This window comes from Oncorhynchus nerka, linkage group LG28, assembly GCF_034236695.1.
Source record: "Oncorhynchus nerka isolate Pitt River linkage group LG28, Oner_Uvic_2.0, whole genome shotgun sequence".
Classification (NCBI taxonomy): domain Eukaryota; kingdom Metazoa; phylum Chordata; class Actinopteri; order Salmoniformes; family Salmonidae; genus Oncorhynchus; species Oncorhynchus nerka.
Window position 1 is genome coordinate 31,986,037 of NC_088423.1, and position 21,300 is coordinate 32,007,336.

Sequence of the window (21,300 nt, forward strand, 5' to 3'; positions counted from 1 at the left end):
ACACAACCGGTGTAGACAATACCGTGAAATGCTTACTTACAAGCACTTAACCAACAATGCAGTTTTATGAAAATATTTACTAAATAAACTAAAGTAATTTTTGTTTTATTTTTTAAGTAAGATAATAAACTAACAATAACGAGGCTATATAAAGGGGGTACCAGTACTGAGTCGATGTGCGGGGGTACAGGTTAGTCGAGGTAATTAGTAGGGGTAAAGTGACTATGCATAGATAATAAACAGCGAGTAGCAGCAGTGTAAAAACAAAGGGGGCGGGAGCTTTTTGGACCTAGACTTGGCACGCCGGTAATGCTTGCCATGCGGTAGCACTGAGAAAAGTCTAACTTGGGTGACTGGAGTCTATGACCATTTTTTGGGGCCTTCCTCTGACACTGCCTAGCATATAGGTCCTGGGTGGCAGGAAGCTTGGCCCCAGTGATGTACTGGGCTGTACGCACTAACCTCTGTAGAGCCTTATGGTCAGATGCTGAGCAGTTGCCGTACCAGGCGGTGATGCAACCAGTCAGGATGCTTTCAAGGGTGCAGTTGTAAACTTTTTGAGGATCTGAGGACCCATGCCAAATCTTTTCAGTCTCCTGAGGGGGAAAAGGTGTTGTTGTGCCCTCTTCACGACTGTCTTAGTGTGTTTGGACCATGATAGTTTGTTGGTGATGTGTACACCAAGGAACTTGAAGCTCTCAACCTGCTCCAGTACAGCCCTGTATATGTGAATGGGGGTGTGTTCAGCCCTCCTTTTCCTGTAGTCCACGATCAGCTCCTTTGTCTTGCTCACGTTGAGGGAGAGGTTGTTGTCCATGCACCACACTGACAGGTCTCTGACCTCCCTATAGGCTGTCTCGTCGGCCTAACACTGTTGTGTTGTCAGCAAACGTAATGATGGTGTTTGAGTCGTATTAGGCCACGCAGTCGTGGGTGAACAGGGAGTACAGGAGGGGACTGAGCACACACTCCTGAGGTACCCCAGTGTTGAGGATCAGCTTGGCAGATGTGTTGATGTCTACCCTTACCACCTGGGGGCGGCCCGTCAGGAAGTCCACGATTCAGTTGCAGAGGGAGGTGTTTGGTCCCAGGATCCTTAGCCTCGTGATGAGCTTTGCGGATGTAGCCTGTAATCAATGGCTTCTGGTTGGGATATGTATGTACGGTCACTGTGGGGACGATGTCGTCGATGCACTTATTGATGAAGCCGGTGACTGAGGTGGTGTACTCCTCAATGCCAATGGATGAATTCTGGAACATGTTCCAGTCTGTGCTAGCAAAACAGTCCTGTAGCTAAGCATCTGCGTCATCTGACCACTTCCCTATTGAGTGAGTAACTGGTGTTTCTTGCTTTAGTTTTTGCTTGTAATCGGAATCGGGAGGATAGAATTATGGTCAGATTTGCCAAATGGAGGGCGAGGGAGAGATTTGTGTGCATCTGTGTGTGGAGTAAAGGTGGTCTAGAGTTTAAATGTTTATTTTTTTTTTAAACCTCTGGTTGCACATGTGACATGCTAGTAGAAATAAGGTAAAACAGATTTAAGTTTGCCTGCATTAAAGTCCCCGGCCAGCTAGGAGCGCCGCTTCCGGATGAGCATTTTTTTTGTTTGCTTATGGCCTCATACAGCTCCTTGAGTATGTCTTAGTTCCAGCATCAGTTTGTGTTGGTAAATGGACGGCTATGAAAAATATAGATGAAAATTATCTTGGTAGATAGTGTGGTCTACTGCTTATGAGGTGCTCTACCTCAGGCCAGCAATACCTCAAGACTTTCTTAATATTAGACATTGCGCACCAGCTGTTACTGTCAAACAATCAGGTCCATTACATGAGTGCATGTAACCTCTTTACATCTGACCTGTGTGTGAAACCCCTCCCCCGTCTCCACAGATAACAGCCATGTATTAAGGTCATACATGAGTGGCCAGTCCCTTACTGAGGACATGCTGTCCAACATGCTGGCTTGCTTCCTGGTTTACCACTCCATCCCCTGCCTCAGTAAGCTGTCTGCCACACACCTGGAAGGTAAACGACTGTTAGCTGAATGTTGTGGTTAGATTTATGTTTAGTTTGAACCTAACATGTTTGACACTGGTGGTCTCTTATTTGGCTGACTGCTGGATTCTTATATCTGACTTTTGTCTCATGTGCGGAGAAGTCGTCATGTCTCTGCTGGTCTCATGTTTCTACCAATCCACTCACTTGTTTCCACAGGAAGTACATCGTTCCCTGAGCTCCTGTTGAAGTTCAGTCAGCTGGGCATACCTGTACGCGCCCTGCTGCGTTTGGGCCCTCTGCTTCTAGGGACTGCGGGCTTCTGGACCGGCCAACTGGCCTGTTGATATTACCCTGACCTTTGACCACTAACCTTGGTCTCTGACTTTACCCTGGTCTTGACCCACAAGGGTCACTCTGCAATGCTTGTTGCAGCTCGCAAGAAATGGATATGATATAACATTTCATTGTAAAGGCTTTCTTGATACAGATTGTATGTCAAATGTTTGTACTGTACTTGTTTGTTTTCAATATATACAGTAAATAAAATGTGATTTGAGACTAATGTTCGTGTAAGTGACAAGTATTTGCACTTAATGTATTTAAAGGTAAAGCTGTTAACTAACGTGGATGTGGATGACCAAGAACTTTAAGCATTGTACATGTTATTTTGGCCAACTCTGTGTGGTTACAGTATTGCTATTTTGTGTTTTCCATTTCGGCACGGGATATAGTCTAGACTGTTACCTTGAATTATCAGAAAATTTGTTCCGGAAAAGTTGTTCAGATATTAGTTCAGTCTCTGCAGTATGTTTTGGGAAGTAGTGCGTGGGCTGTGGTGCAACAGAATGCATTGGCCAGAGCTGTGATCTAACAACATAACTGCTCTGGGAACATTCCACAGTATAATGGAAAACATCCTGCAACAAATACCACACCCGCCTCACCCCATATAAATCTCTGTTTTCTTTTGGCCTTGTACAGTGCATTCGGAAAGTATTCAGACCCCTTCCATGCAGTAAATAACTTTTGCCTCATGTAAATTAGGTATTTGTTTTTTGTTTGTAATGTGCAAACATTTCTAAACCTATTTTCACTTTTTCATTATGGGGTATTGTGTGTAGATTGAGGGGGAAATAAATAAATGGATTACATTTAGAATAAGGCTGTAACGCAACAAAATGTGGAAAAAGTCAAGGGGTCTGAATACTTACCGGATGCTCTGTATAGCCAAATAGCTTTGTCTTCATCTTGAATTATTAAGCATGGCCTAGCTGTTTATCATGTCTCCCCATGGTATACATTCAAACTCTTTAAAAAAAACTGTTGACTATAGCTCTTTTGTGGCATCTTTAGGACCAACTGGCATGAAAGGCACACAGAGCTGTGGCAGATGGATTGCATACATACCACATTCGTAGAAGTGCTGTCATGTGGTTCAGTGAACATTACAGACACACAGGAAAGTATTTGATTTTGTGAGGGAGAAGCATCAGAGAATGTAAGGAATTTAAAGGCCCAGTGCAGTCAAAAACGTGATTTCCTGTTTTTATACACATTTCCATACATAAGGTTAGAATAATACTGTGAAATTGTGAAAATGATAATGTCCTTTGTGTAAGAGCTGTTTGAAAAGAACGCCTGCTATTTCAGCTTGTTTTGGTGGGATGGAGTTTTGGCATTTCATGATGTCACCGTGCTGTAAATGAATTAATAGACCAATAAGAGTCCCAAACCCCTCTCCCAATAACAGCACATTTTTCAGTTTTCCCTTCCCAACTCATACCACTCAGACAGTCCTAGCCAAATTCTTGCTTGAGAAATTTTGTTTATTTTTGACCTTTCTAATTGAAAACAATCACCGTAAGGCGGTAACTGCTGCATTGGACCTTTTTAAATTGTGCGGTGCAACTTTTCTCTGTTAACTAATTGGAAGGGAAGTACAATGTGGGTAACTAATTCTCTTGTAGTTTCGATACAGTATAATTGAATACTGTTTTGGAACATTGTGGAAACCAGCCAAGTGAAGTGACTAATAGTGCAAATCCTCTGGGGAGGCAGCAACCAGTTCCAAATCTGGTACAGAGAGGCAGTGATGCTGTGTATTTTTTCCTCTGTAGGAAGTATGACATTGCCATTTGGTTTGTTCTTCTATGGACATCCAGGAAATGTGTAACAGGATCTACAACTTCATATTCCAAAAAATGTAATGGGATTTTACAGGTCAATGGCCAACCAGAACTGTAGTCAGAGTGGGTTAATTCATGAGTTTATGACCTTCAAATGTGATTCCTTTAATAAGCTGTGGGAACCAGTGCCCCTGGGAGAGGGCTGTTTACACAGAACATTCTGTGTATGTCATACTGGTACACACCCTGTGGTCCTGGAGGTTCTCACTTCCAAAGTCAACATTGAAACAAGGCCATAAAAATAACAACACAAACAAATTAGAAATGCCTCTTGGTCCTTAATCTTTAAAACATAATTTTCATAAATTGCCGAAAGAATCGAATGTCCAGTTTATAAATAGGCTATATTTTTTTATGATACTAGTCAGGTGTTTACTGGCATTTCGGGCACATGCCAGATGGGCTGGTCTAGATTTAGCCTAGTGGCCCTGACAAACTTGGATATTTGGCACAAAATTATAATTAAATGGCAAATACTGGTAGCCTCAAAAGAAACAATTAGCCGATACTGGGACCTTGAGGAAAAAAATGGTCCGTTTGGGGCCATCAAAGGAGAAAATTGTCCTGTGTGTTCCAAATGTCTGGGACGATTTTTGGTACCCTTCTGCCCCATATTAAGTTGTTTTAAAAGTGCCTACTTATGTGCACAAACAGACATTGATTTAATTCAGACAACGTTTGAATGGAAAAAATGTCAGTTCGTGGAGGGAGGTGGGTGTGACCAATTACGAAGAAAAGTGTCACAGTTCAACTCCAAAGCTATGAATGACTACAGAACTACAAACGCCTAGTGTTACTATACATGAAAAGGCAGGACTTCGATCAGTTAGGTAGTTAACGTTACACTGCTTAGTCCGGTTCAGAATTACTTTTGCCAACATCGAAATAACTTGGTCAAAATGTATTATCCACCTAACTCGTTCCTGAACTGGGGCAAACCAGAAATATTCTGCACTACTTTTAATAATGGGTAAGTAGTAATTACATACGAAATAACTTATTTGATACATTTTTGTTAGTGAGTAGACACACCGAAGCCCGAACGAATATTTTACATCTTAAATAATATTTTGTAGTTTGAGGAAGCCATGCAGTGATACTTGAATGGAAATATAAGTACTGTACACATAAGGGCCAACTAGGGTGCAGTTAAATGGATGCAATAAGAGTAATTATTTACATATTTATAGATACATTTGAACGATAACTTCCCTCTGAAATTGACGTTTCGGGAAGTAAAGCACGAATGACGTTGGCTGATAAAAAAAAGAATTTGTGGACTACAGAGCACTCGTGTAAAGGGCGGTTTACAGAGATAAAAGGAAGCATGCAATGTCAGCATGAGATTGAAGTCTAGCTTCCTGTTCCTTTTTGTATTTTTAAAAACGAAGTGTACAACTGTTTCAAATCCAATAGTCTTTGAAACGTTGGCAATCTTACAAAGCCCTTTGGAGAACTGCCCATCCAAAATATGAACGGAATGCATACTCAATATATTATTTATCTACATTTCTATAGGGCCCAGGTTTGTGATGAGACTAGAGTGCCGAGTCATATACTTTCATTTCTGAGTGACAAGAAGGTAGGGGGGCGTGAGCTATCAATAATGCAGCACCTGTTTCATGGACATTATCCCAAGTGCACTGGTTCAGTTTACATTGCATTTCTTTATTACCACAAACATAAAACGACTGGAAGAGGTGAATGCAAACACCCATTTATCCAATTCAGCCCAGATGGGACAGGAGAGAAGGACAGGTTGTCTCTACATAACAACACATTTCCAAAATATTTAAGCCCCAGTGTTCCATATACTCTACAACCAAAAAGCTACGTATTTTCCCTGGCCTGAATGAAACAATTTTTCTGTCTCAGAATGAGTACTCTGGGACTTCCCTCTCTCTCTCTCATATCCATTCATGTGGTTTATGTTTGGCTCAGTTAGCTGGCTACATTCATCAGATAAGCTGTGAATAGAACAGTCATTTTCATATTGCTCTTCAGAAACCACAAAGGTGACCTTAATCTAAAGTTCCTCCCTCCCTGTATTATGTGTTTTAGCTTAGGTAGACTGAAAGACAGGTCCCACCCAAATCAGTTTACATTTAAGATGGACAGAAAACAAACTGTATTTACATGCACGGCACACAGTTGACAGAATTACAATCCTTAGGAAACTGAGCGAGGTCATCTCCTCTTCCCATGATTGATGGGAGTGGAACTAGAACACATTCTGGTGATTCTCATTTAGAATGAACTCCCCCCTCGTATTAGCTTCATCAACAGGAGCTGCAGTTTGCTGTATCACAGGATGGAGGTAATGGTAATTCTCCAGAATAGTGTATGTCTTTCTGTACTTGTGGAGCTCTCGTCACTGCATACTGAAAACGCTAAACAGAAATAGTTGATAGTGGTTGGAGCTTGTGGCACTATATGGTTAACAGTTGTGAAGGTTCACACGCAAAACCTAGTTTTGTAACGATACGTCAGTTTACAACGGCACCCCAGTCTGTTTTTAGTCAGTGGGACTGGTTTCCAGTAAACACCTGCCATTGTTGAGTAGAAGAGAAAAGGAAGTGGTGGCCTTGAAACTTGCATTCATAAAACAACGTGTGTAGTGTTGAAATGGCAGTCTGAGTCTGAACACGTTTGGTTTTAGTATTGTACTCCAAACTGGTGTCAGTACTGGTGGTGCAATAGTCTAATATTCACAACTTGAATAAAGCTAATGTTGAGTATATTGCGTTTAATATCTACAGTTATGGAGAAGAGCAATAAAAGAGGAATTGGCCAATAGGTAATCAGAACAGTTGATGAAGTGATAGAAAATTGAAATCCTTAAAATCATACTTCAGAATAAATTGAAATCTTTTTGGTGTTTAGTATTTTATTAGGATCTTCATTAGCTGTTGCAAAGGCAGCATATACTCTTCCTGGGGTCCATACAAAACATGAAACATGACATAATACAGAACATTCGTAGAAAAGAACAGCTCAAGGACAGAACTACAAACATTTTAAAATGGCACACATACATACACACAAAATGTCTAGGTCAAATAGGGGAGAGGGATTGTGCCGTGAGGTGTTGCTTTATCAGTTTTTTCAAACCAGGTTTGCTGTTAATTTGAGCAATATGAGATAGAAGGGAGTTCAATGCAATAATGGCTCTATATAATATTGTACGCTTTCTTTAATTTGTTCTGGATTTGGAGATTGTGAAAAGACTCCTGGTGGCATGTCTGGTGGGATAAGTGTGTTTATCAGAGCTGTGTGTAAGTTGACTATGCAAACAATTTGAAATTTTCAACATGTGAATGTTTCTTAGTAAAAGAAGAAGTGGCGCAGTCAGTCTCTCCTCAACTCTTAGCCAAGAGAGACTGGCATGCACAGCATTAATATCGGTGGAGGCTGCTGAGGGGAGGATGCCTCATAATAATGTCTGGAATGGAGCGAATGGAATGGCATCAAACACATGGAAACCATGTGTTTAATGTTGTTGATACCTTTCCACGTATTCCGCTCCAGCCATTACCACGTGTCCGTCGTCCCCAATTAAGGTGCCACCAACCTCCTGTGATTTATATTAGCCCTCTGATTGCAACGAAGAGAAAGACCTGCCACTCTGTTCTGGGTCAGCTGCAGCTTAATGAAGTCTTTCTTTGTAGCACTTGACCACATGACTGGACAATAATCAAGATAAGACAAAACTAGAGCCTGCAGGACTTGCTCTTTGGAGTGTGGTGTCAAAGGAGCAGACCTCTCCCCGTCTTTACAACCATTGAATCTATATGTTTTGACCATGCCTGTTTACACTCGAAGGTAGACCACAAGTCTGGTTCATCCTTGGGAGCAATTTCCAAACACCTGAAGGTAACACGTTCATCTGTACAAACAATAGTACGCAAGTATAAACACCATGGGACCACGCAACCGTCATACTGCTCAGGAAGGAGATGCGTTCTGTCTCCTAGAGATTAACGTACTTTGGTGCGAAAAGTGCAAATCAATCCCAGAACAACAGCAAAGGACCTTGTGAAGATGTTGGAGGAAACAGGTACAAATGTATCTATATACACAGTAAAACAAGTCCTATATCAACAAAACCTGAAAGGTCGCTCATCAAGGAAGAAGCCACTGCTCCAAAACGGCCCTAAAAAAGCTAGACTACAGTTTGCACATGGGGACAAAGACTGTACTTTTTGGAGAAATGTCCTCTGGTCTGATGAAACAAAAATAGAACTGTTTGGCCATAATGACCATTGTTATGTTTGGAGGAAAAAGGAGGAGGCTTGCAGGCCGAAGAACACCATCCCAACCGTGAACCACGGGGGTGGCAGCATCATGTTGTGGGGGTGCTTTGCTACAGGATGGACTGGTGCACTTCACAAAATAGATGGCATCATGAGGCAACATTACTTATGTGGATATATTGAAGCAACATTTCAAGACATCAGTCAGGAAGTTAAAGCTTGGTTGCAAATGGGTCTTCCAAATGGACAATGACCCCAAGCATACTTTCAAAGTTGTGGCAAAACAGCTTAAGGACAACGAAGTCAAGGTATTGGAGTGGACATCACAAAGCCCTGACCTCAAACCTATAGAAAATGTGTGGGCGGAACTGAAAAACGTGTGCGAGCAAGGAGGCCTACAAACCTGACTCAGTTACACCAGCTCTGTCAGGAGGAATGGACCAAAATTCACCCAATTTATTGTGGGAAGCTTGTGGAAGGCTACCCAAAACGTTTGACCCAAGTTAAACACTGTAAAAGCAATGCTACCAAATACTAATTGGGTGTATGTAAACTTCTAACCCACTCGGAATGTGATGAAAGAAATAAAAGCTGTAATAAATCTCTCTATTATTCTGACATTTCACATTCTTAAAATAAAGTGGTGATCCTAACTGACCTAAAACAGGGAATTTTTACTAGGATTAAATATCAGAAATTGTGAAAAACTGAGTTTAAATGTATTTGGCTAAGGTGTATGTAAACTTCTGACTTTGATGTTGAAAAGCCATAAAACATACAGTACCAGTTTGGACGCACCTACTCATTCAAGGGTTTTTCTTTATTTTTACTATTTTCTACATTGTAGAATATTAGTGAAGACATCAAAACTATGAAATAACACATCGTCGTAAGTTTACATTTACGTTTATATTTGAGATCCTTCAAAGGAGCCACTCCCTTTTCCTTGATGACAGCTTTGCACACTCTTGGCATTCTCAACCAGCCTCACCTGGACTGCTTTTCCAACAGTCTTGAAGGAGTTCCCACATATGCAGAGCACTTGTTGGCTGCTTTTCCTTCACTCTGGGGTCCAACACATCCCAAACCATCTCAATCGGGTTGAGGTCGGGTGATTGTGGAGGCCAGGTCATCTGATGCAGCACTCCATCAGTGTCTTTCTAGGTAAATAGCTCTTACACAGCCTGGAGGTGTGTTGGGTCATTGTCCTGTTGAAAATCAAATGATAGTCCTACTAAGCGCAAACCAGATGGGATGGCGTATCGCTGCATAATGCTGTTGTAGCCATGCTGGTAAAATGTGCCTTGAATTCTAAATAAATCACTGATAGTGTCACCAGCAAAGCACCCCCTAACCATCACTCCTCCTCCATGCTTCACGGTTGGAACTACACATGCAGAGATCATCCGTTCACCTACTCTGCATCTCACAAAGACACAGGGGTTGGATCCAAAAACCTACATTTGGCCTCATCAGACCAAAGGACAGATTTCCACCGGTCTAATGTTCATTGCACATGTTTCTTGTCCCAAGCAAGTCTCTTCTTATTATTGGTGTTATTTAGTAGTGGTTTCTTTGCAGGAATTCCACCATGAAGGCCTGATTCACGCAATCGTCTCTGAACAGTTGATGTTGAGATGTGTCTTTTACCTGAACTCTGTGAAGCATTTATTTGGGCTGCCTTCTTAGGTGCAGTTAACTCTAGTGAACTTCTCTTTTGCCGCATTGGTAACTCCTTTACTGTGGCGGTCCTCATGAGAGCCAGTTTCATCATAGTGCTTGATGGTTTTTGCAACTGCTTTTGAAGAAACTTTCCAAGTTCTTGAAATTTTCCAGATTGACTAACCTTCATGTCTTAAACTAATGATGGCCTGTCTTTGCTCATTTGAGCTGTTCTTACCATAACATGGACTTGGTCTGTATACCACCCCTAACTTGTCACAACACAACTGATTGGCTCAAACACATTAAGAAGGAAAGAAATTCCACAAATGAACTTTTTCTTTCTTTTTTCTCCCCAATTTCGTGGTGTCCAATTGTTTTTAGTAGCTACTATCTTGTCTCATCGCTATTACTCCCGTAAGGGCTCGGGAGAGACGAAGGGTTGAAAGTAATGCGTCCTCCGATACACAACCCAACCAAGCCGCACTGCTTCTTAACACAGCACGCATCCAACCCGGAAGCCAGCCGCACCAATGTGTCGGAGGAAACACCGTGCACCTGGTCCACCACAGGAGTCGCTGGTGCGCGATGAGACAAGGACATCCCTACCGACCAAGCCCTCCCTAACCGGGACGACATGCTAGGCCAATTGTGCGTCGCCCCACGGACCTCCCGGTCGCGGCCGGGTGGCCCACAAATGAACTTTTAACAAGGCACATCTGTTAATTGAAATGCATTCTTGGTGATTACCTCATGAAGCTGGTTGAGAGAATATCAAGAGTGTGCAAAGCTGTCATCAAGGCAAATGGTGGTTAGTTTGAAGAATCTCAAATATTAAATATATTTTGATTTAACAATATTTTTGGGGGGTTACTACATGATTCTATATGTTTTATTTCATAGTTTTGATGTATTCACTATTATTTTACATAGTAGAAAATAGTAAAAATAAAGAAAAACCCTTGAATGAGTCGGTGTGTCCAAACTTTTGACTGGTACTGTTTGTTTTCTCAGCATCAGGTTATGGTCAATAATATCAAAGGCTGACTGAAATCTAACAGTACAGCTCCCACAATGTTCTTGCTATCAATTTATTTCAACCAATCATCAGTCATTTGTGTCATTGCAGTACATGTTTGTGTCAGTGCAGTACATATTTTAATCTAATGTGAATGTATTCACCTCAATAAAGCAGTGAAGAGCTGTTCTCCTTCTGCTCCTGGTGATGGCTTGTGGTATGCAATATCAGATACATTAGGTTTTAGTGCCATCTAGTGAACCTTTTTAGAGACGTTGGCTTTTACCTTTCCACTTGGTAGGGTTACGTCTCTGTCTCAAGGTGGCACTGTTTTCACAGTAACCTTGGAAGAGTTTTTCCAATAATGATGTGAGCACCTCACAATGGTCAAATCATAATGGATAATGATTCACATTGTTGTTCCCACTAACACAAACTTTTGCTCAGTTGCTCAGTTACTAAAAAGTAAATTGATGGATTTGTCCTTTGTCAAGACTGTTGATACACTGTAGGTGAAAATGTAATTCTGCTTTGATAACATGTAATCACCTAGTCTCACCTAGTTTATATGTACTGAGCCCTGTAACATTGTGTTGCATGTCTAGTTACTAGTATACCAGTATCAAAATGGTAAATGGGAAACACCAAAGTATGTTCTGTACTGTAGTGTAGGTCAAAGGTCATCCATCAGATGTTGACTGGCTCTCTTTCAAGAGAATGTGGGAATGTGTTATCATGGTGTCTGTGATAGATCTCAGAATATTGACTTCCTCATGAAATCACACCCAACATCATTGTCTGTCTGAATGCTTCCTGCCCGCCTGCCTGGGCTGGGCTGGTGAGCTGCTCTATTCTCTCTGTCCCCTCTAGGATTGGAGGATATTGATTGGTTGTTTTGTGTCAGGTAGATTTATTGACAGGCATATTCTAAGCAGTGGGGAAGGAGAGGATGAGCAGTGAGAAAGTGTACAAACCAGTTTCACACTGTAGATTATTATAATGAGGACGGGGACACAGCTGTTGGCCTACACTGGCCTACTTTTCCTGACAAAGACATTGTGTGTGTGGGGTGTGTGTCTGTTCAGTATGCACGTGAGGGATTTCAGTTCCCACTTATTGTGTAACATGGATCAAACTAATACAAATAAGACATACAAATCTTCATGCCCAGTAATTTTGTTGGCAGGTGTGGGGCTCTATTTTTTTTTGCTACAAACTATAGTGATTTGTAGAATGTGTTATGAGAGACTAATGTAGTCAGATGGTAGACTAGGGCTGTGATGATTACGGATTTTTGGGGAACAATTAATTCTCATACAAATGACCACAGTTATTGTCATAAAAGTATTTTTATTTGTTTTGCTTGTAATGCATCTTTGAAAATGAGCTACAGTACATACCTAATGAATAAAGCACAGCTTTGGTGACACCCCCGTCTCAAAAACGAATGGTTTTGACCAGTTGGAACATTTGGAAATTAAGCTTTTCCTCCCGACCATGCCATTCTACTCGTAAAATAATTACCAATTTTTCCCTCTTCATGTGAAAATAAAAAAAGGTTTTTATTTTTCATGGTTATTGTGCCAACCCGATGGTCGACATCACTCCCTGTACTAGGATAATACTAACATCCTGCTATTAACCACTCTGGGTGTCTCAGAACAGGCTTTACTCCTCCACTCTACCTCCCACAAATTCATTTTATTCCCACCTGTGGTGTCTCATCGTTGGTGGTCAGACACACTGTGAATCACCCACACAGTACAGTAGTTTTTTTTGTCTGGAGTTGGAACTGAGGGGTAGGAAAGGAAATGTTGTGCATGCAGTCTCACCCCCGCATATCTGACATGGTAGTATAATTAAGCACACACAATGAAGAATATGTCTGTGACCTGGCTGAGAACTAACTCTGTTAATCCTAATCCAGACCTGACTCAGTTCCTCTTCTCCCCCGATTTAACCCAGACCCCCTGTAGGGCTGTAGAACTGTCCTTAGCCACGAGTTTGAAATGTCTCTACATTTCATGTAGTTGCCAAGTGGGCAAACATACTCCATTCGCAGTTCCTACTCTCACATCAAGGTCATACTGTAATTCCAGTATTTTTTGTTTCCCATTACGGACTGGCTCAGTGCCTGTGTGGGTGTGTGACAGAGTGTGGGAATGTCTGTTTTTGTAGCATCATGACTGACTCATTTCTCTCAGTTGCAAAAGGCCCTTCCTGTGTACCAGATGACAGAAATATATCCTTCTCGGGCCACGAAAAGGATCTTACTTAAAGATGTACTATACAAAAATCGCTCCGCCGTTTTGTGGTTACAAAAATTACAATTGTTTGCCTAATTTCAGTTTGTGACAAAACAAGCAAGTATAGTGTAGAGAATAATTGTGTCTAAACCACTGTTAAATATCTTTTCCAGAAACAAACATATTTTGTAATGTGAAACATAGAAATAGAGCATACAGAACACATCTACTGCTTCTTAGACTTGCTTTCAATGAGAATGACAGATCTTTACTGTTAACAGTTTTTATTGTTTTTCAGCATAGAAACAACACGAATGACAGTACATGCAGTACAGAACAAAAAACAGGGGGAGGGAAATGCATCAAATAAGAGTTACAAAGTTTCTACTTCGTACAAATGATCTTGGCAGATATTCAAGTATGGACTACAGGATTAAAACTTGAATGTGGCCTCCCGGGTGGCATAGTGGTTAAGGGCGCTGTACTGCAGCGCCAGCTGTGCCATCAGAGTCCCTGGGTTCGCGCCCAGGCTCCGGGAGGTCCGTGGAGCGGACGCACAATTGGCCTAGCGTCGTCCGGGTTAGGGAGAGCTTGGTCGGTAGGGATGTCCTTGTCTCATCGCGCACCAGCGACTCCTGTGGCGGGCCGGGCGCAGTGCGCGCTAACCAAGGTTGCCAGGTGCACGTGTATCCTCCGACACATTGGTGCGGCTGGCTTCCGGGTTGGATGCGCGCTGTGTTAAGAAGCAGTACGGCTGGTTGGGTTGTGTATCGGAGGACGCATGACTTTCAACCTTCGTCTCTCCCGAGCCCGTACGGGAGTTGTACGGGAGTTGAGACAAGATAGTAGCTACTACAACAATTGGATACCACAAAATTGGGGAGAAAAAGGGGTAAAAAATAAATAAATTTAAAAAAAATACAAAACTTGAATGTGTACATTTCCAGAGTCCAAGAACTTGCGTACAGTGACCCAGTGACCATGTAAACTTAGATTGAAGTCCTTGAACAGACAAGCTGCACGTTCCATGTATAAAAGGTCTAAGTAGTCCTCCGGCCAGCGGTCCACAGAAAAGCAAGTTGGTTTAGGTTCTTTCCAGTTAAGAAGAATGATTCTCTTGACTGAAAGTGTATGAACAGTATATTTTCTGGGCTTTGACCAAGTAAACTTAAGATGGGGCGGCAGGTATCCTAGTGGTTAGAGCATTGGGCCAGTAACCGAAAGGTTGCTGGATCGAGTCCCCAAGCTGACAAGTTTAAAAAGTCTGTTGTTCTGCCCCTGAACAAGGCAGTTAACCCACTGTTCCCCGGAAGGCCGTCATTATAAATAAGAATTTGTTCTTAACTGACTTGCCTAGTTACATTTAAAAAAAATGGAACACCTTGGAAATTCAACTTAAAAAATGTTGGACAAAACTGAAATAGCTTCAGACCAAAATGTTTTCACTCCAGGGCATTCCCACAATATGTGAAGTAAAGAGCCGTTGCTACCACAGTTGTGCCAGCACAAGTTAGATGTATTAAAATCTATCTTTGAGATACGTATATGGGTGATATAGGCTATACACTATACACATGATCTTATACCTAACACATGTTGAAGTGGTCAGACCCCTTCTCCAAGTAGTGTCCCATTGTGATGGGGACATTGTTCAAGTTAGTCTATACTAACTGAATGGGTGAATATGTATTTGGGACGGAAAAAATCAACCGTCTATAAATGCCTCATACAGTTCTTCTCTTGAAGGCAGTGTTGCTGAGGTTCTGATCTAACTCTGTACCAGAGTCAGATTCAGCATCCTCCTTTTTACGGACCGTACACATGACTGTCTTAAGCTGTAGGTATCGCTCAAACCTAAATCAGCCTTCACTTGGGAAAAGTGTAGAATATCATCTTTAACTATCTGACCAATAGATGAAATACCGTGGCTATGCCAGCGTCTATTATTCAAAGTGTTTTCCCCAGCTGTAAACAGGGGGTTATGCCACATGGGACAGGATGGAAGAGAAAGACCTTTTACACCAAACCTTCTGCGCATCATCTTAACAATGCTACATGAGAACCTGATAATTACACTGTCAAGGGCAGTAGGGGGTTTGGGGCAGTACCACATTGATGCCAGGGAAACAGACCTGTGTTCAGACATTATCCTCTCCTCTAACCACTCCCAGCTGCCAATCTTATAGATTTGTAAACCCATATAAAGGGATATCTTGACAACTAGTAGATTAATACAACTGAGACACCCAGCCCACCTTTGAATCTAGGTGCAGCCAGTTTCTTATAACCTATCCTGTGTTTCTGATTGTTCTATAAGAACTGTGAAGAGAGAGTTTGTACCTCCTTAAACCATGACTGGAACTGGCCAGGGATGGAAGAAATATCACAGGCTAGCCTAGGTAGTACATTTATCTTCAAAATATCAGCTCTGCCCCATACAGATAGTTATCCATCTCTTAATATCATCACTGATGACCTGGACAACTCTAGGTCCATTTAGACTGAATATCTTGGTTATGGGGAATACTATATTAACTCCTAGATACTTCATGCCACTAGTCTTCCAAACAAATGGGGAACCCACTAAGTCAGCCTGAAATGTGTGTGGGTTGCGAGGCATAGCCTCACTCTTACTCCAGTTGATATTGTATCTTGAGAGGGAGCCAAATGAGTCAGTCAGCTTTAAGACTGCTAGTAGGGAGATTGGAGGGTTACTAAGGGTGAGTAGGATGTCGTCAGCATATAGATTTAATTTGAACTCATGTTCATAAATGCGCACACACCTGAGATGGTCTTTTCAGCACGTATCGCACATGTCAATCACCACCTTCCGGAGACACCTGAAACCCCACCTCTTTCAGGAATACCTAGGATAGGATAAAGTAATCCTTCTCACCCCCTCCCCTTAAAAGATTTAGATGCACTATTGTAAAGTGGCTGCTCCACTGGATGTCATAAGGTGAATGCACCAATTTGTAAGTCGCTCTGGATAAGAGCGTCTGCTAAATGACTTAAATGTAAATGTAATGTCAGGGGATCGAAGACTCAAATAAATAGGAGTGGACTAGTGGGGAAACCCTGTCTCACACCTCGTGGAGACAAAATTAGTCAGACACTATTTCATACGTTTTGATGGACGAGACCCAACTAATGAACATGGGACCAAAGCCAAACTTGGTGAGTGTATGAAACAGGTATGAGAATGACAGAACTATAACTTACATTTGTATGTGAAGTTTGTCAGGTCGCCCAAAAAGTTACATTTTGCAGCTTTAGGAAACCTCTTAGAAATAGCATGCCTGTCCAGTGTTCTAGATTTTTATGAAATATGACCTAAAATGAATTACAATATGATTTTAAATAGATGTCCTTCCAAAAAAGTATAATTAAAAATTTTAAAAAGCAGCTTTTCTCTGTGACCCTGATTGGCCTGCTTGGAAACAACAGGGTTGTTTGGTGTATATTGGTGAAAGAAAAAAGGAAAAAAAGGGATTTGACCGCAAAGCCAATGAAACACCCATACACTTTGATATTCAAATTAGCTCCCACGTGGGGGCACTGGGACAGACCGGCTGCACCAAGTCAAGTGATGGATTCAGGATGCACAATGGAACTACTAGGGCACTTTAACAGCAGTAAATGCAGACTGATTATTTCATATGATTGAGTCATTTCTGTCCTTTGCTTTGTCACTATATTCCTATTTATTTTGTTAGTTACCTAACTAGCAAGCCGTGAAGCTAGCTAGCTACTGCTAGTACCTACAGTACCAGTCAAAGGTTTGGACGCAGCTACTCATTCCAGGGTTTTTCTTTATTTTTAATATTTTCCACATTGTAGAAACTACGAAATAACACATATTGAATCATGTAGTAACCAAAAAAGTGTAAAACAAATTAGATTCTTCAAAGTAGCCACACTTTGCCTTAATGACCTTCTTTGCACACTTGGCATTCTCTCAACCAACTTCATGAGGTAGTCACCTGGAATGCATTTCAATTGGCAGGTGTGACTTATTACAAGTTTTTGTGGAATTTCTTTCCTTCATGGATTTGAGCCAATCAGTTGTGTTGTGACAAGGTAGGGGTGGTATACAGAAGATAGCCCTACTTGGTAAAATACCAAGTCCATATTATGGCAAGAACAGCTCAAATAAGCAAAGAGTTTTGACAGTCCATCATTACTTTAAGACATGAAGGTCAGTCATGGCGGAACATTTCAAGAACTTGTTTTTCAACAGGACAATGACCCAACACACCTCCAATCTGTGTAAGGGATATTTGACTAAGAAGGAGAGTGATGGAGTTCTGTATCAGATCACCTGACCTCAACCCGATTGAGATGGTTTGGGATGAGTGGGACCGCAGAGTGAAGGAAAAGCAGACAACATGTGCTCTGCATATGTGGGAACTCCTTCAAGACTGTTGGAAAAGTATTCCAGGTGAAGCTGGTTGAGAGAATGCCAAGAGTGTGTAAAGTTGTCATCAAGGCAAAGGGTGGCTACTTTGAAGAATCTAAAATCGAAATATATTTGGATTTGTTTAAAAAAATGTTGGTTACTACATGATTCCATGTGGTTTTTCATAGTTTTGATGTCTTCACTATTATTCTACAATATAGAAAATAGTTTTAAAAAATAAAGAAAAAACAAACTTTTGACTGGTACTGTATATCAGTCAACAATAGCTAACTAGGTTGCCTCTTGACATAACATTTTAGCTACTGTAAGGGTTTTCCTGTGGTGAAGCGGACCAAAATGCAGCGTGGTGGTTAGTCATGTTCTTTAATCAAGGAACTAGACATGAAATAACTAGCAAAACAATAAATGTGCGAAAACCTAAACAGTCCTATCTGGTGCAAACACAGAGCCAGGAACAATCACCCACAAACAGTGAAGCCCAGGCTACCTAAGTATGATTCTCAATCAGACAACTAATGACACCTGCCTCTGATTGAGAACCATACTAGGCCGAAACATAGAAATACCCAAATCATAGAAAAACAAACATAGACTGCCCACCCTACTCACGCCCTGACCATACTAAATAAATACAAAACAAAGGAAATAAATGTCAGAACGTGACAGTACCCCCCCCCCAAAGGTGCGGACTCCGGCCGCAAAACCTTAACCTACAGGGGAGGGTCTGGGTGGGCGTCTGTCCGCGGTGGCGGCTCTGGCGCGGGACGCGGACCCCACTTCACCATTGTCTTAGTCCGCCTTATTGTCTGCTTCCGTGGCCTCCTAACCACGGCGACCCCTCTAAATGACCCCACTGGACTGAGGGGCAGCTCGAGACAGAGGGGCGGAAGCTCTGGACAGAGGGGCGGAAGCTCGGGACAGAGGGGCAGGGGCTCTGGCGCCTCAGACTCCGGCAGCAGCGCCGGACAGGCGGGAGACTCCGGCAGCAGCGGCGGACAGGCGGGAGTCTCCGGCAGCAGCGCCGGACAGGCGGGAGTCTCCGGACAGGCGGGAGTCTCCGGCAGCAGCGCCGGACAGGCGGGAGACTCCGGCAGCAGCGCCGGACAGGCGGGAGTCTCCGGCAGCAGCGCCGGACAGGCGGGAGACTCCGGCAGCAGCGCCGGACAGGCGGGAGACTCCGGCAGCAGCGCCGGACAGGCGGGAGACTCCGGCAGCAGCGCCGGACAGGCGGGACCACCTGCAGGGAGGAGACAGAGACAGCCTGGTGCGTGGGGCTGCCACAGGAACCACCAGGCTGGGGAGACCTTCAGGAGGCTTGGTGTTAGGAGGCACCTGAAGGACCAGGCTGTGGGGGAGCACTGGAGCTCTGGTGCGCAACCTTGGCACCACTTCCCCAGGTTGGACAACTACTCTAGCCCGGACCCTCCAGAGTGCAGGCACAGGTTGAACCGGGCTGTGGGTAAGCACGGGAGATCTAGTGCTTACTACACGCACCTCTCCCTTAGGCTCCACTCCCACATTTGCCCGGCACGAGCGGAGCGCAGGCATAGGACGCACTGCACCCTCCCAGCGCCCCGGAGACACAGCACGCAGAGCCGGCGCAGGATACCCTGGACCAAAACTGCGTACCGGCGACCAGGCCCGCTGAGCAGGCACCATACGCCATGGCTCGCTGCCCACACTCGCGTGGCACTTTCGGGGGGGGCTGCCCTATAGCGCACCGGGCTATGGGCACGTACTGGCGACACCGTGCGCTTAACCGCATAACATGGTGCCTGACCAGTAATGCGCTGCTTATAATAAGCACGAGGAGTGAGCTCAGGTCTGCTACCTGTCTTAGTACCACACCTCGTCTGCCCCCCCAAAACATTTTTTGGGGCTGCCTCTCGTACCTGTCGCACTGCCGTGCTAGCTTCGCCAACCTCATTCTCCTGTAACCTTCCTTGCACTGCTCCATCGAATCCCAGGCGGGCCCTGGGTCGACCGCCCACCTGTCTATCTCCTCCCAAGTTGTGTAGTCCAGATTCTGCTCCCATGTCCCGAAATCCTGACCTCGCTGTTGCTGTTCCTTCTCCTGCTGCTGCTTTTGCTGCAGCTGCTGTTTACCATGCCGCTTGGTCCTGTTGTGGTGGGTGATTCTGTAAGGGTTTTCCTGTGGTGAAGTACAGGTGGACCAAAACGCAGCGTGGTTATGTTGATTCATGTTTAATAAAAACATAAACTACAAAACAATAAACGTGGAAAACCAATGACAGCCCTATCTGGTGCAAAACACAGAGACAGGAACAATCACCCACAAACACACAGTGAAACCCAGGCTACCTAAGTATGATTCTCAATCAGAGACAACTAATGACACCTGCCTCTGATTGAGAAACATACTAGGCCGAAACATAGAAATACCCTAAACCTAGAAAAACAAACATAGACTGCCCACCCAACTCACGCCCTGACCATACTAAATAAATACAAAAGAAAGGAAATAAAGGATCTGCTTTGACTTGCTTTCTTATTGGCTAGCCAGCTAGCTAAGTTAGCTAACTGCTTCCAAACAGCCAGCGGGCCAACTGTTACAAACCACATAATTTGAAATAGAAGTGACTGACGAGATAGTTGTTGCATAGGCTTTGTCCTGTATTCTAACACCAGCTGTGGATTGCTTGGCTTGCTAGCTTGCTTGTATGCAGTGAATGTGCACTCCTGAGCCCGTGTCTCCCATAGTCTTGAGAAGGATACTTACCCTAACCGGAGAATTTGGAAAACAGCAAAAAGCTGCTGTACTAATCACATATGGACCTGTCTTGGCAAAAGAGGATGATGTCATTATTCCAGAAAATGTCAAGCATTTTTTTTAAACGGTTTGTTTCAAAAACAAGTTTGAGATGGGGTTCTACGGAGTGTTTTTTTTCTCTAATTTATGCTTTAGCCACAACTACAAGTAAAGGACGAGTCAACAATATTATTTGGTTATGAGCAAACAGAATATGAGCTTTTCAAATGTTCACTGGACAGTTACTAAATAAAGAAATCTAGCATTGCAAAGACCAAAAACAGTCTTAAAAACACCCTTTATCTTGTGAACTGATGGATATACCGTGTATGTGACTTTACATATAGTATGAGCTCCTCCATGACAGAGCAATATCTAGTGAAAAAAGGATTCACAATGCACATATCTGTAGAGACCAGCAACAACAGGGCTATGAGTCAGAAGTTAGATTCAGTGGTGAAATGACTGTGTAGTGACATGCTGGATATCTGTGTGTTCTGAGATACCAAGCAAATAGTCATGGACAGGGGCGCAACTTTCAATGGGGACAGGGGGGATATGTCGTCCCCCCCATATTCTGAAATGGCATTTTTGTCCCTGCCAGTATTATCATTGCAATGGGATACAAAACGAGGCAACGTTGTGCTTTAGGACCATTCGGATGCCTCCGAGTGGTCGGGTAGGCTGTTTGGAGTGTTTAAAATAATAATAATTATTATGTCCCCCCCACTTCTAAAACCAAAGCTG

At 43.0% G+C, this 21,300-nt stretch overlaps 1 protein-coding gene and 1 long non-coding RNA gene across 3 annotated transcripts in view; both read left to right on the top strand.

Moving 5' to 3' along the window:
- The window catches only part of anapc1 (anaphase promoting complex subunit 1), a 57,693-nt gene extending 55,133 nt beyond the window's left edge, over positions 1–2,560 (top strand). For both annotated transcript variants that reach the window (XM_029640428.2, XM_029640429.2), the window contains exons 48-49: positions 1,891–2,025; positions 2,215–2,560. In XM_029640428.2, the coding sequence (XP_029496288.1) occupies positions 1,891–2,025; positions 2,215–2,342 (263 nt within the window). In that variant the 3' untranslated portion in view covers positions 2,343–2,560. The remainder of the gene's footprint in view (positions 1–1,890; positions 2,026–2,214) is intronic.
- Positions 2,561–4,932: 2,372 nt separating this feature from the next.
- The window catches only part of LOC115113150 (uncharacterized), a 42,158-nt gene continuing 25,790 nt past the window's right edge, over positions 4,933–21,300 (top strand). Inside the window, exon 1 of the long non-coding RNA XR_003861081.2 lies at positions 4,933–5,154. This is a non-coding gene — a long non-coding RNA (uncharacterized LOC115113150). The remainder of the gene's footprint in view (positions 5,155–21,300) is intronic.